General features: G+C 36.1%; 2 protein-coding genes across 2 annotated transcripts in view; one reads left to right on the top strand and one right to left on the bottom strand.

Annotated features, from left to right (window-relative positions):
- Positions 1-847: 847 nt before the first annotated feature.
- xcr1a.1 (chemokine (C motif) receptor 1a, duplicate 1) lies at positions 848-2,238 on the bottom strand. The gene has a single exon (XM_016550290.1). It carries the CDS (start codon positions 2,214-2,216, stop codon positions 1,230-1,232), a length of 987 nt encoding a protein of 328 aa, XP_016405776.1. The 5' UTR covers positions 2,217-2,238; the 3' UTR covers positions 848-1,229.
- Positions 2,239-3,459: 1,221 nt separating this feature from the next.
- LOC107738442 (FYVE and coiled-coil domain-containing protein 1-like) overlaps positions 3,460-18,366 on the top strand; it is a 28,454-nt gene continuing 13,547 nt past the window's right edge. Inside the window, exons 1-13 of the mRNA XM_016550206.1 lie at positions 3,460-3,538; positions 5,344-5,453; positions 5,962-6,068; positions 7,890-8,015; positions 9,308-9,414; positions 12,015-12,158; positions 12,393-12,486; positions 12,650-14,641; positions 14,728-15,081; positions 15,306-15,398; positions 16,429-16,547; positions 16,750-16,917; positions 17,682-17,834. Coding sequence (XP_016405692.1) covers positions 5,393-5,453; positions 5,962-6,068; positions 7,890-8,015; positions 9,308-9,414; positions 12,015-12,158; positions 12,393-12,486; positions 12,650-14,641; positions 14,728-15,081; positions 15,306-15,398; positions 16,429-16,547; positions 16,750-16,917; positions 17,682-17,834 — 3,518 coding nt within the window. The 5' untranslated portion in view covers positions 3,460-3,538; positions 5,344-5,392. The remainder of the gene's footprint in view (positions 3,539-5,343; positions 5,454-5,961; positions 6,069-7,889; positions 8,016-9,307; positions 9,415-12,014; positions 12,159-12,392; positions 12,487-12,649; positions 14,642-14,727; positions 15,082-15,305; positions 15,399-16,428; positions 16,548-16,749; positions 16,918-17,681; positions 17,835-18,366) is intronic.

An 18,366-nucleotide genomic window follows, 5' to 3' on the forward strand; every position in this document is an offset into this window, starting at 1 on the left:
GACTTCTTTTTTTCCTCAATGGAAAGCATATTTACACTGTTTGAATCGTTCCCTGTCCACTATATAGTGCACTACGTGCCATGAGAAGCTGAAGTACGATGTGACGTCAAAAAAAATTGTTGAACCGTTTTGGCGGATGTGACGAACTGCAAGCTTTGAATGCTTATATCTTCTAAATGTGAATTTTGTCACTGTTTTGGAGCGCACTGCCTTATAGATAACCTTAAGACTAACATATTGATACTAACACCCAAAAAACTTAAATTTTGATTTCATGGGGACTTTAAATGGAAGAGCGGAATGGATTCTATTTAACACCGAAAGGGGTTCTGCTATTGTTACAAACAGAAGAATTTAGAACCATTTCAGTGTAGAACAAATGTTTATAGTAAAAATGGGCAGTAATTTTTGACCACAAAAACTGACCACACTCTTAAAAATAAATGTTTTATTTTTTTCAGCAATGCCATTGAAGAGCCATTTTTGGTTCTCCAAAGAACTTTTAAGTGAACAGTTCTTACAAGAATTCATTCCTAGTGTGAAGAATATTTCAATAATCTAAAGAACCTTTTTTCTCACTATAAAGAACCTTTTGTGCAATAGAAAGTTTCCATGAATGTTAAAGGTTCTTCATGGAACCATAATTCATAAACTGGAGTCATATTTTATGATCATGCAGGATTTTACTTTTACTCTGCATTATCCATTTAATAAACTGTACAAGCAGTGACATAAACATGAAAGTCATAATGTACATTAAATTCATACAGTAACAGACGAAAGAAGGTATATAGATATATTTTAATTTCATATTAGAATATTTTCTGCATTACTAATGACACATTTGTTGGTGGGCTTATTACGTACTTTCAGTTATATTTTTACCTACAAAAATTTAGAACTTTTAACCACAAAAAGGAAGAACACTGGTTATAATTAGGAACATGATTTTCTCAGAACTGAATGCTTTTGCTGCTTGATAGAGAGAGGAATTATCCTGTAAAGTGGCACTTTGTTTATTTAAATTTCAATTATGCAGATGTAACGATTGCAGTTATATTGGCAGAAGTTGTGCAATGGCTCAACAAAGTTTTCAAATAATCAGCTCCAGCATATCAATAATAATAATAAAAAATAGCTGCAACAGTATCTCTGTGTACATCATTCACATTGTATTTTAAAACTCAAAGTTGGTTCGCTGCAATCGGTAAAAGTACTTGAGTTTTCTCTTAATACATTGAACCCTGCGATTGATTTTTTGCCAATCTGGTTTGACTGGAATTGAGTTTTTTTTTTTTTTGAAAGATCTTCTGCAGAATCATTTTTAGATGATTCCTGAACTTTACTCCAACAAAAACGTAAAACACAGGGTTCAAGCAGCAGTGCGAGAAAGCTATCATTCGGCAAGCATAATATGCATATTCTAGACTAATGCTTACTTCACAGTCAGTGAATGGATGGACAGTCAAAGATTTTAGGAACATGACAATGTTATATGGAGCCCAACCAATAAAAAACACCAGTGCAATACAGAATATTAGTCTAACAGTCTTGTGTCTCTTATTAGTCCGTGATTTTGTGATCGTCCGCAGCATTCTGCCATAGCAATAACCCATGATTAGGAATGCAATGAAGAAAAAAGCATTTTGAAAATAAGCAATGCCAGATCTCCATTCAATACTGTCATATTCACAGTATAGGCTCTCAGATTCTGTCATGACTTTGCTATGAAGTGAACCGAGCAGTGCAACCGTTCCACTCAGAATCCAAACGATAAAAGGAGAGACGGAAAGGCCTCTGCATCTCTCCCAGTCAGACAGAGGATGAACCACTGCCATGTAACGCTGAACGGTCATTAGAGTCAAGAACAACACGCTGCTGTAAAAGCCCACATAGAAGAAGAACTTCACAGCTTTACAGCCAACCTCTCCAAATGTCCAACCCCAGATGTAGTACGAGGCCCAAAACGGAAGGCCAAAAGTGAACAGCAGATCTGACACAGCTAAATTGAGGATGAAGACGTTGGTCAGGGATTTGAGGCTCTCGTAGAGTGCAAGCATGACCAGAACGAGGATGTTACCGATGCAGCTCAACACAACCACTGCTGTGAAAAAGATTGGAATAACAAAGGATCCGATTTTCACCACCTCCTCTTTGTGACACAACTCATCTGCATAGACTGAGTTATAGTAATACGTTGCATTCTCATCAGTCATGTTGTTCTGCAACAGCAAACTATTTCAGTCAGAACAGATCCGGTTTGCCCACGTTTCTGTGGAGAATCAACTCAAACATCAACACAATCTGCCTTTTCATTAAGACAAAACAAGAGAAAAAAGTTATATTAATCAATTTATCTAAATTTATCCCAGTGTGAATATACTAAATTAGTTTACTAAACATTTAGTTCTTACCTGTTGCTCTTTCCACTGTCAGTTTGCAAGACAATAAACTATCTCTTCTCTAACTAAACAGAATCAAACCAGACTGATATGAAATATATAAAATATTGTCCCCACAGCTTTTTGGGCTGACCTTCTTGTCCAATAGACAGGTGATCAGAGATGTGGTAGAGGCGTTCGTGTTTTTCACTATTTATACTGAAGAGGAGGTTTTTCTTCCTCTTTTTTTTTTTAAACACACCTACATGCATGTACAAGCATGACAATCATGTACACAAAAGACCGTTTGTTTGTTAGACAGAAATATCAAAATTAAGTAATAATTGATGGAATAGAATAGATATCATAGAAGAATAGTGGAAGAATTTTTTTTTTGTAATATATTATAATATTTAATGTTATTACATTACATAACTAAAATAAATAAAATGATATATATATATATATGCGTGTGTGTACATATAATTTCATGACATCCAGTGAGGGGGACCTGCACACTCTAAGTAATGTTATTATATTACATAACTAAAATAAATAAAATTATCTATCTATCTATCTATCTATCTGTCTGTCTGTCTGTCTCTCCCAAAAAATATTTGGCAGCACAACTGTTGCCATCATTGATAATTCTAATAATAAATCAGCATATTAGAATGATTTCTTAAGGATCATGTGACACTTTATACTGGAGTAATGGCTGATGGAAATTCAGAGGAAAGGAAATTAAAATAGAAACCATTATTTTATATTGTAATAACATTTTGCAAGATTACTGTATATATACTTTTTTAAATATAAATATAATATAATATAATAAATATAAATATAATATATATAATTTCATGAGATCCAGCGAGTGGGACTTACACACCCTAAAGTCTACCCGTTATCCTATCATTACACAAGAGCTGGATGTCATTTGGCTCTACAGTGAGCACTACTTGAAAAGAACTGCTCTTGTTCTCGTAACCAAACTTAAGGCGGGGCTATTTTTCGCGGTCCAATAAAAAAAGAGTTCGGCTGTGAAGTCCGCCGTCTATGGCGGAAATTTCTGTCAATCAAAAATAGCAGCCTAGCAAGGTTGTTTCACGATGTAAACTAAAAGTGGACCTTCTCGGATCCTTACAAGAGCCAAAGTATGTCAGCTTCTTTTTTTTCACTTTCAAGACATTTATCACACATTTAACAAACGTCCAGCTGTAATACATACATGCTAACTTCAGTTTAAAACCGCGTTTATCCGGAATAAACATTCTGACATGTCATCCTGCGCGTGACTGGCTGTTTACCCTGTAAATTCTTGACTGTATAGTTGTTTTATATAGTTGAACTTCTGTTCGTTTTTTTAAACCTAGTTTCTATGGCAACAAAAGACGCTGTTCCAGAGAACTTGTTCCTTTTCATTTGAATTCAAACCAGTGAAAGGCAATGGAACGTGTGAAAGAACGCGGACACTGATGTTTGTTTACATTTCAAAAACAGCTGTTTCTATTGATGTTGTGTAATCGAACAGTACAGTAAATATTATTGTTTCTCTCAAAGGTCTTATCTGTTCCACTGAGGGTTCAGATGTCATGTGTTATAATTTTGTAACTTGATATTTAAAATTCTGCGTAGTCATAAATTATCATAAACAAACAGTAGACGCAGTGAATGTCATTTGACTATTTTAGAAGAACTAGATAAGTTAAACTGTCTTAAATGGAAAAATCTATCTATCTATCTATCTATCTATAAATACACTTAGGCTAAGTATAAAAACAAATATCTCTCTATAAATACACTTAGGCTAAGTATAAAAACAAAACTGTCAGCAAAATTGCTGTTATTAGTTCTTAGTATTTTTGTTTCACAGAATCTTCACCAAACCACTGTTTAAACCAGCTGTTAAAATAGATTAGAGAAGTAGGTTTGTCTTGCCATGTTCTAAATTATCTTTAGCTTGCAATTGGTGCAATTTTAGTAGTTCCTTTATAGTGAAAATCTTTTGCTTTTATATCACCAGATATTGTATTTTTGCTTAACAGATGCCTAGTTTACCACAAACATTCAGGACAGCTGGTGGATGTCTTTCTGTATTTCAGCGTTCATAGTAGTTTTTGTCCTGCTGGCATTGCTATCACTTTACTACACAATGTTGCACAATGCTTCATTTTAATAAGAAAATAGACATTTTGGCCTTGACTATTATTATGTGCTAAAGCTTTGGTCGTCAACAGAGGGCAATACCGAGATCCTTGTTTGTGGCCTTGTGAATTCAAGCAATGATCCAGATTATAGCGATACCAAAATAATCAGAAATATTATTGATTTGTACTACTTGGAAAATGGAGCATTCCTACATAGAAACGCAAATAAGTATAAGCACTAGTAGTGATGCTTTACTACTTCATCCAAAAATTAACATTTGCTGAAAAATTATGCTCTGGTCATCCAAGATGCATATGAGTTTGTTTCTTCATGGAACCAGATTTGAAGAAATTCGGCATTGCATCACTTGCTCACCAATGGGTCCTCTTCAGTGAATGAGTGCTGACAGATTGAGAGTCCAAACAGCTGATGAAAACATCAATTAAAATCCTGTGAAGAAAAAAGCTGCGCGTTTGTAATAAACGAATCCATTGTTAAGACGTTTTTTAACTTCCAACCATCGCTTCTGGCTAAAATACAAGCCCCTCTATCCATAACATTCCTTCCTCCAGTGGAAAAGTCGTCTCGTCTGAATCAGGATAGAAATATGCACAGATCAAGCACCGTTTACAAGCGAAAACAGTCCAAAACAGTTCTAAATAAATATGTTGGTGGATTTTGATTTTAGAGGACAACAAGGGATACCACTTAAAATCACTAATATGACTGATATGTCATGCTTCTTTATAAATAAATATAATGTGCATATAAAATGTGAGTTATCTTTTGTCACTGTGATTCTTTCACTCAGCAGACTACGGATGACCTCTTGACCTCGTTGGCAGGAAGCTAGTCAGACCATGGCCGCTGGTGCTGCAGTCGGAGAGGGTCACATCCAACGGATTATCAGAGATCTGCATGGTACGGATGTGCGTTGGCCTTCATGAGAGAGGCAGAGCTATTGTTTAGAGAGTGAAAAGAGACACGTGGTCCACGGTGGAGCACGTGCAGTTGCAGTCCTCAGGGTGCTGGCTTTCAACATGGGGGAAAGAGAAATGCAAAACGAGAGAGACCTGCGTGTCAGAGTTTATCCCTCATGTGTGCCGTTTCAGTTCCTGAGGTGGATGAAAGGCGCGTGGAAGACATACAACCAAAAATGGGCTAAAGAAGGAGAAAAAACACTTCTTAAACCCTTGAAAAAAATGACTAAAATTATTAATTACAGTGTGTTGCTCTGTAATTGTTTTAAAATGTGCATTTACATATCTTTGTCATTTTGATTGTCATACTTGCTTTATTCTGATGGTCTTTTCTTACAGATGCTGTTTCAGAACTGACAAAAGAGTATAAGTTTTAAAATGTGCATTTACATATCTTTATGTCATTTTGATTGTCATACTTGCTTTATTCTGATGGTCTTTTCTTACAGATGCTGTTTCAGAACTGACAAAAGAGTATAAGGAGAACGGCGAGCCCATTACAGATGACAGCTCCAACCTGCACAAGTTCGCCTACAAACTGGAGTACCTGCTACAGGTCAGAGACATAGACACGGAAAAAAGATGTAAACGGGCTCCCAAACTTCTTATTTGATTGATCAAAGTAGCTAGAAATGCATATGATTACATCGTATTTGTTGTGTAAATTCTCATGCAGCCTGACCAACAAAACAGTATCGCATACTCACCTGCCAATCAACCATTGTGCTAAAACAAGGATTTTAAACTTTACTGTTATGTGTGGGTTTACAAGAAAAAAGTAATCAAGATGCAAATTTAAAATGATGTCTTAAAAATAGGGCTGGGTATCGTTCAAACATTTTCGATATCGATACCGATACCTTGACTTCGATACCGGTTCCTGAACGATACTTTTTTCGATACCAATTTTATGAAATAAATTTTAACAAGATTACATTATCTAAAAAAAAAAAGATTTTTTATTTTTCAGCTTGTTGATGTTTATACAAACTCAAAGACTCATCTCCTGAGCCACTGCACAAAGGAACAAAATGTAACCAACACAATAAATCAGTTCAAATAGTTTTAATAAAGCTCAAATAGTCTTCAGTTTACACATCTGTTAGGCTACATTTACACTACTTAGTGTTCGTTTTAAAACGCATAGCTCAGACAGAATCATAATTTCTATTCATTTTCCACTGATTTACACGATCTGATGAGCATTAGCTGGCTCACTGACGCTGATGAGATTAACCCCTTAGGTATCGAAATTTGGTACCGAACGACGAGACGTTTTTCGATACTCGATGGTATCGAGGCATTTCGGTCGGTGCCTAAAAAGTATCAAACTCGATACCCAGCCCTACTTAAAAATGAAACAAAATTAAGTGAGTTTATGCTCAAAGCAAGAACAATAATTGGCTAAAGGGCTATGAAATGTTTTCCCTTTAAATTAATTTGTTTTGTACGGTGACCGAGAGAGTCATCAGTTTGACAACACATGTTCTGCAAATTCTCACAATGCGACCAAATACAGAAACGCGCTGCAAATCCTCACAACACAATTAAATACAGAAATGGACTGCGAATACACACAACACAACCAAATACAGAAAAGCGTTGCATGTAGCACAGACCACAACGGAAATGTTTCAAGGGGACCCCAACAACCCTTACGAAAATGAACTATGGTTTTATTAAAGTAAAAGTGTATTAATGATGTTTTTGGTGTTTGCAATTTTACCATTACCATTTTTTTTGGGGTGATTACTATTTGTGTAACTACGACACAAATATCATGGTTAAACTATGGTTAGTGTAATTTGTGATTACCATGGTTTAACTATAGTAGCCATGTCTGTGTGTATTTGCGGCGCGTTTCTGTATCTGGTTGTGTTGTGAGTCTTTGCAGCGCATGTGTTGTCAAACTGATGAAGATATTTTCTTAATTCGCTGGTGTTTTTTCTATTTGCATGTGCTTTTTTCATTTGCAGCGCGTTGAGCTCTCTCGGCCACCGTAGTTTTGTGTGCTTTATTTGTATTTCTGGTGCTTTATTTTTGTGTATTATCAACATGCAGTGACAGACTGATGTAATTAGTCACATAATGGGAAACCCTCGCTTTGATTAAACCCAACTACAAGTGATCACAGGACATGCATGTTAATATCAGGTGTAAATGACAGTTGTCTCTGCCGACTCACTTGAGATCTGATCATCCGTGACGGATGCTAATACCAGGTGTGAAGCAGGCCATATGGATGCACTCAAAAGCCCTAATCGTGCAAGATGAGATCTCATGCTGTCCCAAAAGGACTTGAAACTTTTTCATTTAAACTTCTTTGAGCCTGCTTCTCAGTCATTTATCTGAAGTGTTATGTTATTGTTATACTCAGTTCGGCCAGAAGGAGAAAACAACATTTCTGGGATCCAGAAAAGACTACTGGGATTATTTCAGCGACTGCCTGGTCAAAATCAAAGGAGCAAACGATGGAATCCGCTTTGTTAAATCAATTCCAGAGGTTAATATCTATCTCATTCACTTCCAACATGCTTCTGAGGAGTATGTTCCTGTGTGACATGCTAAATATTTTTTTATTTTTATTATAACAAAATCATTTATAATAATAATAACAATAATGTAGGTGTATGAGAAATACGAGTAGGTAATATAAATTTTATATTACTATATAATATGGACATTTGATAGATTAATGTAATGATCATATTATATTTATTAATATTCATAAATAATACATACTAATTAATAATATTTAATAATATTGCTAATAATAAACTTTATTTAAAGCACCTTCAAAAGTAGCTTCTCAGAGCACTTTACATAGTAAAAACAACAGTTAACAATAAAAACATTGCAAACTAATGCAAATGCATAAACATGTAAGAAATAAAAATATATAAACCTGTGTCATTCACATTCACTTATTATCACATTAAAGGATTAGTTCACCCAAAAATGAAAATTCTGTCATTAAACAATACTACTAATGTGACTAATATTTTATTATTCATTTATAATAATTGCATATGCATGAAAAAGCGGTAAATGTCCATGTTCACTGCCCTTTTTTTATTGTGTTGTATTACTGGACATCTCTTACCAAAGCATGTCCGTAGACACACACTTTTTGTTTAAACAAACCTTCCTATCGGATTTGTACAGTTCCGTTTTCTCACTGAAATGCAAGAGATTATTGTGATACTATTGATTAGGTTGTTCCTTGTCTGTCCACATTATACGCTGATCTAAATGCCATGTTCTTTTTAAAAGTGCCACTTCCCCATGAACGCTGTTTGATATTGTCCACGGTCAGATTTGTTTTTGTATTGTCTTGACACTGAACTCTGCTACAGTGGTGACCAGCTTCCTTGTCTTGTGGTGAGGTCAGTTTCGGTGGCAGATACGCTGAATTTTGGGAATTAAATTTGAGTAACAGTAGGTAAATTATTCATCTTTGACTGGTTACTAGTTGTAGTCTGTGTCTGTATGCATGTGTAAATATGGGCATTTCATTATGCCACACAGAAAAAGTCAAACATCCATCAATTTAAAAGAAAAAAATTGTGTCAATTAAAAAGCTTTTAACAATATTAAAAGTTATTCGCCTTAAATATTAAGCAACCACCCAAAACATCCTAGCAGTCACTTGCAACACCTTGAAAAATGTCCCCCCTCCAAAAAAACAACAACTATTTTATCTATTGTCATTCAAATTTGAATAGTGTCCGATATGTTTTGGAACACTGCAGATACTTGAGTGGCAGTGAAAGCTTTGTTCTTTTTCTCTCTTAGCTCAAGACGTCTCTGGGTAAAGGCAGAGCATTTATCCGTTACTCACTCGTGCATCAGCGGCTGGCTGACACACTCCAGCAGTGCCTCATGAACCACAGGGTCACCAGGTAACACTTCACTGTCACCTCACCTGTCATGCTACCCATCTTTCTTAATAAACATAGAATTTAGTATTCAGACCCTTAGTCTAAGTCTTTGATTTTTGAATTCCAAATATTACATTGAAATGTCCTTTTGATATTATTAATTTTTTTTTTTTTTAATGAAGACAATGAAATGTGTGTCAGTGCAATGTTTCTACATGTATGTGTATGAAAAAAATATTCATATGATTGGATTTTATATTAATGCAGTAATTGTTAAAAGTTTGGAAACATTACGATTTTAACATGTTTTTGATGAAGTCTCTTATGCTCACCATGTTTTCAAAAATACAATAAAAACAGTAATATTGTGAAATATTATTAAAATTTAAAACAAATGTTTTCTATTTCAATATAATTTAAAATATAATTTATTTCTGTGATGCAAAGCTGAATTTTCAGCATCATTACTCCAGTCTTCAGTGTCACATGATCCTTCAGGAATCATTCTAATATGCTGATTTGCTGCTCAAGAAACATTTCTTATTATTATCAATGATGAAAACAGTAGTGCTGCTTAAATATGCGGAAACCTTGATATGCTACCATTCAAATTTTTATTGTGTGTTTGAGTGCGTGTGGTTTTTTAAATAGAAATGAATGCTTTTATTTAGCAAACATGCATCCGATTAATAAAAAATTACAGTAAAAACATTAATAATGTTACAAAAGATTCAATTTCAAATAGACTCTGTTCTTTTGAACTTTCTATTCATCAAAGAATACTGAAAAAAATAGCAAAGTAGAGTGGAAGACTGGAGTAATGATGCTGAAAATTCAGCATTATATCACAGGAATAAATTACATTTTAAAATCTATTCACATAGAAAACAAATTGTAATAATATTTCACAATATTTCTTGCTTTACAGAAAATCAAAAATACAATAAAAACAGTAATATTGTGAAATATTATTACAATTTAAAACAAATGTTTTCTATTTCAATATATTTTAAAATATAATTTATTTCTGTGATGCAAAGCTGAATTTTCAGCATCATTACTCCAGTCTTCAGTGTCACATGATCCTTCAGGAATCATTCTAATATGCTGCTCAAGAAACATTTCTTATTATTATCAATGATGAAAACAGTAGTGCTGCTTAAATATGCGAAAACCTTGATATGCTACCATTCAAATTTTTATTGTGTGTTTGAGTGCGTGTGGTTTTTTAAATAGAAATGAATGCTTTTATTTAGCAAACATGCATCCGATTAATAAAAAATGACAGTAAAAACATTAATAATGTTACAAAAGATTCAATTTCAAATAGACTCTGTTCTTTTGAACTTTCTATTCATCAAAGAATACTGAAAAAAATAGCAAAGTAGAGTGGAAGACTGGAGTAATGATGCTGAAAATGCATTATATCACAGGAATAAATTACATTTTAAAATCTATTCACATAGAAAAAAAATTGTAATAATATTTCACAATATTTCTTGCTTTACAGAAAATGTTGATACAATAATTGCAGCCTTGCTGAGCATAAGAGACTTCATTAAAAACAATTAAAAATCCTAATGTTTCCAAACTTTTGACAAGTACTGTATACAATATGGACATTTGATTAATAATAGTTATCATGATAATAATTAACTTGTATGGTGTATGAAACATATGAATATATATTATAGATTTACAAAAGTTTTATAAAATACTTTATATGGACATTTGAAAAATAAATGTCGTCATAATCAACTATTACTGCACCTTTAAAAGTAGCTTCTTAAAGTACAGCCTTAACAACAAAAACATTACAAACTAATGAAAATAATAAAACATGCAATAAAAAAAAAATACATAATGTGTAGATGTGCATTGCATATATGCTACAATGTGTGATTGTATTTTAAACATGGCAGTAAATTAAATCTGTTACTTTATAAATTATTTAAAATGGAAATAAAACTTGATATTTTTTGATCAAATAAATGCAGCCTTGATGAACATAAGAAACTCCTTTAAAGATACCTCAGTATTTTTTTCCCAGTACAAATATCTAAACATCCTTAAGTCAATATTCATTTACTTGAGATGCAAATTGAAGATATGAAGTCTTGTTTTTTGAGAAAGAAATTGAACAAAATTAAGTGAGCTTTTGTGAGCTTTGATTTTGCTTCTCAAGTAAATGCATCTTTATTTAAATGCACCTTTATTTATATTTTTGCACTGGGAAACAAGAAACAAATTATGATGAAGAAAACCTTCTTTTTTTTTTGCAGTGCGATCAGAAGGTAGTCTAAACATTATTTCCATATTATAGTTGTATTCAAGTTTAAGTTTCTTTGTAAAATGAATTAAAAAGTAATGAAGATGTGTTGGAAGCTTTATTTTCAAACTTTGAAGCGTTGCTAATATAAGACATTTACACTAGAAAACATATTGATGTGTTGCATTCATTTTATTCTTTAAATTTTTTTTTACTTGGTCTTAAAAAGTCTTAAATTTACCTTCATGGAAACCTGCAGAAACCCTGAATGTAATAAGATTTGGAGTGCCATCATTTTTATGTCTTATTGAAGAACTAGACTGTTTTCCAAGCTTTTTTTTTTCTTCTGTAGTGACTGGTATAATTCTCGGAGTCCATTTATCAAACCCCATCTCAGTGTGGACATCATTAATTACCTCTATGAGCTCAATGATGTTCAATTTGATGTGGCATCCAGGGGTCATGACCTTGACTCAGAGTGGCCCACTTTTGCAAGGTAAGAGCACACTATAATTTTTGCAATTTCTAATATAAATAATAAAACATCAACAGTATATTACTACAAAAACACTGGCACACATATAATGCTACTAATTTATGGTCCATTTGCCATTTAGTATTTATGATCCATTTGTCATGACTGGAAATAGTATGTGTGTGGATGTGTTTGAATAAGCTGATTAATGTTCAATTAACTTAATTTAAAGTTAATTAAAAAAATGTCTCATAGTAGGACACTGGGAATGACTAGCTCCCCCAGTCACATGTGGAAACCACCGAGTCGTAGTTCCAGCATCAACAGTCTGGCCAGTACATACTCACAGGTACAAGCACACCTTTTGAAGGTCCCTGTTGTCATGAATCATTCTAAACTTAGAAACACTTACACTACTGTTTTATATCCAGTAGATGGCAGTGTTCAAGCAATCTCTCTTTCTTTCATTCTATGTATATTCCCTCTCACAAAATTTCTTTCAAACATTGTAGCAGGCCCATGAGTTCCCTGGGAGTCCAGACTTTGGACCTGGGCTTCTATCAGACATGTCTGTCCAAAACTCCAGTGGACTAAATGATTCTTCCATCAGTGCTATAGACGAACTCCGTCTGGAGCTGGACCAGTCTGAATTAAAGCAAAGAGAGCTCCTTGACCAGGTTCAACAGTTTGGCAGAGAGGCAAGTGAACTCCACGGGGTTGTGGTAGAACTCCAAAGGCAGCTGGACGTCTCTCTAGCTGCCCAAGGTAACCATCATGAGCTCCAGCGGAACCTGGAGGTGCTAGCTGAGAGCGAACGAGCACTATTCCATGAGCTGGAGGTCTTGAGGGGACGCGAGACTATCAGGGAGGCTTCCTATAAGGACCTCCAGGACATGTTGGCAGCAGCAGAACGGAAAAATGAGGAACTGATGGCAAGGCTAGATGGAGTATTGGATGAGAAAGGCCAGAGGGCAGCCAGTGACTTCAACTCCGCCCAGAAGATTCACGAGCTGTTAAATGAATTGAAAGAGGCTGAGAAGGGAAGGATAGATGCTCTGGCAGAAGGAGAAGAGAGGAGGAGGCAGGCAGAACAGCTGGCTGAGAAAATCAGAATAAAGGATAAAGCACTCAAAGAGGCTGAGGTGAAAATGGCAGCTTGGATGGAAAAGGGTGAGCAACTGCAAACCAGGGCAGAAGAGCACCGTAATGTCATGGACAAACTTCAAGGGGCACTTGCAGTGCGAGAGAAGGACACCAGCAACCTGCAAAAGCAACTGCAAGATCTCCAGCTCTCTCAGGAAACTATGGAAAAGCAGGCCAAAGTGGAGCAGAAGGAAATGCAAGAGGATAAAGAAGAGCTTGAGAAGAAGGTGAGTGGCCTGGAAGGGCAGTTGCAAACATTACGGACACAGCTGAAGGCTAAGGAGTCCAATCTTCTCTCCAGTATCAAGAGAGTCCAGTATTTGGAGAAGGAATCAGAGAAGCTTAAAAGCGACAAACAGAATCTCAGAGAAACCATATCTGCACTGGAGAACAGCACCAAAGAGCAGGCCAAGAAGATTGAGGAATACAAAGATAGCTGTGGCAAGCTAATGGAGGAAAACAGCAAGCTCCTCCAGAGGGTGAACAAGAATGAAGAGACCAAGAAGGAGTTGCTTGAAAACAAATCTTCTCTGGAGAGTGAGCTGGCTGGATTGAAGGCCTCGGAGAAGCAGTTGCGAGCACAAATTGATGATGAGGAGAGGGATTTGGAAATGGAGAAGACAAAGGCAGAAAGAGCCTTTATTAAACAAACAGAGATGATTAAGACTCTTGAGGCCCAGAGGACAGCTGTGGAGAAGGTCCAACTTGAGCAGAGTGCATGCCATGCTAAAGAGACCCAAGAGATGGCCTCAAAAGTGACTCTCCTGGAAGATCAGCTGGGACTGAGTGTGAAAGAGGTTTCTAGGCTTCAAGAGGAGGTGCTCAATCTCAGGGCTAAACTTTACAGTGCTGTGGAGGAAAAGGACAAGACCCAAGCAAAGCTGGAGGTCACCGAGGCTTCCTGTGCAGAACTACGAACCTTGACTGAGCAGTTGAAGAAGCAGGCAGAGGAGCAGAATCGACTGCATGTGAAAGAGCTGCTGCAGTCTAGCGAACGGGTAGATGCAATAACTTTGCAACTGAATCAGGAGATGTCCACATGCAAGAAAACAACTGCCAAACTCAATTCAGCCCAAGAGGAGCTGGCAGAGTTTAAGGCCCAGAATGAAAGGTTGGTTCTGGAGAATGCCGAGACCAGAGATGGTCTCCATCGGGTCAACACAGAAATGGCAGAGTTGGGAATGACAATTTGCAAGCTCACCGCAGAGCGGGAAGAGGCCCGGGAACAATGGGCTGCCGAAGCTGCTCGGATCCAAGAACTTCAACAGCAGGGAGTGAAGGAAACAGAGAGACTTAATGCCAGCTTGGCGGCTCTTCACCAAGAAAACTCTAGTCTACGAGACTCAGGGCTAAACTTTACAGTGCTGTGGAGGAAAAGGACAAGACCCAAGCAAAGCTGGAGGTCACCGAGGCTTCCTGTGCAGAACTACGAACCTTGACTGAGCAGTTGAAGAAGCAGGCAGAGGAGCAGAATCGACTGCATGTGAAAGAGCTGCTGCAGTCTAGCGAACGGGTAGATGCCATATATTTGCAACTGAATCAGGAGACATCCACATGCAAGAAAACAACTGCTGAACTCACTTCAGTCCAAGAGGAGCTGGCAGAGCTCAAGTCCCAGAATGAAACGTTGGTTCTGGAGAATGCTGAGACCAGAGAGGGTCTCCATCGGGTCAACACAGAAATGGCAGAGTTGGGAATGACAATTTGCAAGCTAACGGCAGATCGGGAAGAAGCCCGGGAACAATGGGCTGCCGAAGCTGCTCGGATCCAAGAACTTCAACAGCAGGGAGTGAAGGAAAAGGCAGGAACTCATAATTACAGTATTTCTGTCTTGATATGAATGCAGCATTTTCAGTAGACTATAGTGTAGTTTTATCTAATTTACTTTGTGATTAACAGAAATCCAAGTACTTTTCTTGTAAAATAGTGACTATTTTAGTATTACAAATATTTTAGTATAGTATCTTTTTTTAAATACGTTATGTATTATTTCTTGATATAATTAGTATTTGTTTTTTAACCTAGAGCCTTAATGAAGAGATTAACGGTTTGAAAACTCAGCTAGACATGGAGCTGAAGAAGACATCTGAGCTGGAGGCCAAATTATCCGAGTTAGAGGTATGCAAATGTTGAGCCAGGTTAGGATAGACTAACAGCATCACTTTTAATACTTCTATTTCAATTATCTACATGATCATCAGATACTTTTTGCATACCAGCATGTGAATGATTATTATTCATCTCTGTTGGCTGATAACACTGGTATTAGTAGGTGATGAATGTCTGATCTCTCGCTGCTCCTTTTGTACTTGTTCAATGGAGACCCACTGTGCCAGTGGAACAGAAGACAAGAGATTGGGGTTAATTGCCAGACAGTGATGAATAATTTGCTTCTCATTAAGTCTATAATTAGGAACACTGCAGACTGTTACCTGAAGATATTTGTCAATTAGAGTATAAGTGCCACTGTAATTATTTTCTAAAATAATGCTCCTCCAGTTGTGCAGCTTTTTGCAACAATAAAGCTTGTTTTTGTTTTTTTGCTCTGTTATTTTGTTTTGCATAACTATTGAGTCAAATATACATTTACAATTATTTCTCTTTGAAAAAGGTTATAATAGAAGCACAGTGGTACAGTGTATTTGATGGTAAAACCATGATGCTGAATTATACCATTTTATGCACCATGGTATTTAAAAGAATACCACAAAACGTATTATCTCACAAAAAGTTCTTAGGCAGTACCATGTTATTGCAGTGATTTTAGATGGTAATACTATTGTGCCCTGAAATGGACAATGGTAGCGAAATGCATGTATCTACATGGTGCTTTCAAGAATACCATGATACTACCAAAATACCATGGTACAAACAACCATGATAGAACCATAGAAATTTTTGTAAGTGTTATGTTACATGTCCAAAATAGATTAGTTATGGTATATTTTTGTTAATGTTAACACATTGTTAAATGCTGTAATTTCAATAATACAGTAATTTTTAAAATTATATTCCTTGGATAAGATGAAAATCAAGATAAAATAAAACAAAATGAGACAAAATAACTACAGTGTCAGTGTATGCAAATGTTTGATGTTTCTGTGTACAGATTGTGTTCATGCATTTGGCTGTTTGTTTGTGTTTTTAGGCAGTAAATATTGAATACTCCCATCTGATTGAGGAGAAAGACTCTGACATCGCTGACTGTGAGACTCGGATGCATGAGAGAGAGTGTGAGACACAGCAACTGCAAGAAAGTGTATCAAGGTGAGTGTTCAAAAACACAATAAAAGGGTTAATGCAGTACAGATAATGGATCTGCATGTGTAAAAGCCATCTCTAATGGATTTCCAAATGGATCTTCATAAGGATTTCGTAGACCCTGGAAGAGATTCAGTTTTAGTAATCGGTTAGGTTATATTTGTATGCATTATTATGAGCTTCTATTTTCTTTTTCTCTCTCCCTTAGTACCAAAGAGGCTCTTAGTGAGGTACAGAAAGAGAGGGAAGAACTGAAGCAGAAATTGGATCAAGTGTTGACAGAGACTCAGAATCAGCATCTCCGGATGTCTGCTGAGCTGGAGGATCTGGGCCAAACCAGATTAAACCTGGAGGAACGGCTCATCGAACTTATCAGGTCTGTATATAGATCTTGTTTTAAAATGTAAACTTAAAAAAAAAATTCTCTTAATAATGAAGCAAGCCCCTCAATTTCTTTTACTACTTTAGGCTTGCATGTCATCTTGTGCTACTTGAAATAAAAAGCTCTGGTCACGCTTCAGAGGAGAGAAACTAAAAATAGACTAAAAACAATTTCACAGATGAAGCTACTTGTATTCTCAATGAGATGTTAAGAAAAGCTGATAATGGCTGTGTTCAGTGTCTGTATATCAAAATACAAGAAGCACAAATAAAAGCAGGTCAAGGGCCCGTTCTCATCTGCTGGATTGTCTCAGTCTTTGTACATTCCTGCCACACTCACACACAAGCAGATGTTTGTTATTTGCTCTTTTTAAGTGCATGGCTTACTGAGTTCTCATGGTTTGTAAGGTAATTCACTTTAATTCTCAAAACAAAACTAAAATGCGAATGTCTAGAGAGCCAGACAGCTGAGATGAGAACACGACCGAACAAAAATAAAGGTGCTGCTGCAACAAAAGTGTCTGAGATATTCAGGAACTCACATAAGCATTTATTTTTTGATGAAATATGCAGTTCGGTGTGAATAAAATTATTCACATAATCAAACAGCTGCAGATGTTATAAAACTCTATCCTTGACATGAAAAGGAAATGAACCATGAAAGGTGCTTTAAGTCATTGAGGACCCCAAGAGACAAAAGAGAACCTAAGAGATTCTGAGTCTCTGTTTCTCATCTCCTCCTTTCTCTCTGTGTTTCAGGGATAAGGATGCTCTGTGGAAGAAATCGGATGCTCTGGAGTTCGAGCAGAAGCTGAGAGCGGAGGAGCAGTGGTGGCTGGTCGATAAAGAGGCCACACATTGTCTGGGCTGCCAGGGCCAGTTCACATGGTGGCTGCGGCGCCATCACTGCAGGTGGGCAATCTCACGAACACCCACTCTGATCTCAAGTTAGAAGTGAACTGAAATGCAAAAACCTGCAGAAAATAAATGTGTGAATATTAATGTTAAGGAAAGTAGAAGTATTGTATGGAAGCCCGTTTCTGCCACTGAATAAAAAATAAAATAGGTAATTGTAACTTTTTATCTCACAATTCTGACTTTTTTTCTCAGAATTGCGATACAAACTCGCAGTTCTGACTTTTTTTCTCAGAATTGTGAGATATAAACTCGCAATTCTGAGAACATATCAGTCTTTTTCCCCCCTCAAAATTTGACTTTAACTCGCAATTGCGAGTTTATATATCACAATTCTGAAAAAAGAGTCAGAATTGCGAGTTTTTATCTCGCAATTGTGACTTTATATCTCGCAATTCTGACTTTATAACTCGCAATTGTGAGTTTATATCTCACAATTCTGTGGAAAAAAAGTCAGAATTCTTACTTTATATCTTGCAATTCTGACTTTATAACTCGCAATTGCGAGTTAATATCTCACAATTCTGAG

Source organism: Sinocyclocheilus rhinocerous, unplaced genomic scaffold, assembly GCF_001515625.1.
Source record: "Sinocyclocheilus rhinocerous isolate Xijiao unplaced genomic scaffold, SAMN03320098_v1.1 scaffold2716, whole genome shotgun sequence".
NCBI classification, from domain to species: domain Eukaryota; kingdom Metazoa; phylum Chordata; class Actinopteri; order Cypriniformes; family Cyprinidae; genus Sinocyclocheilus; species Sinocyclocheilus rhinocerous.

Bases quoted from the DNA above. Each gene is read 5' to 3' on its own strand.
- xcr1a.1 (XM_016550290.1), bottom strand. From the start codon at position 2,216: ATGACTGATGAGAATGCAACGTATTACTATAACTCAGTCTATGCAGAT.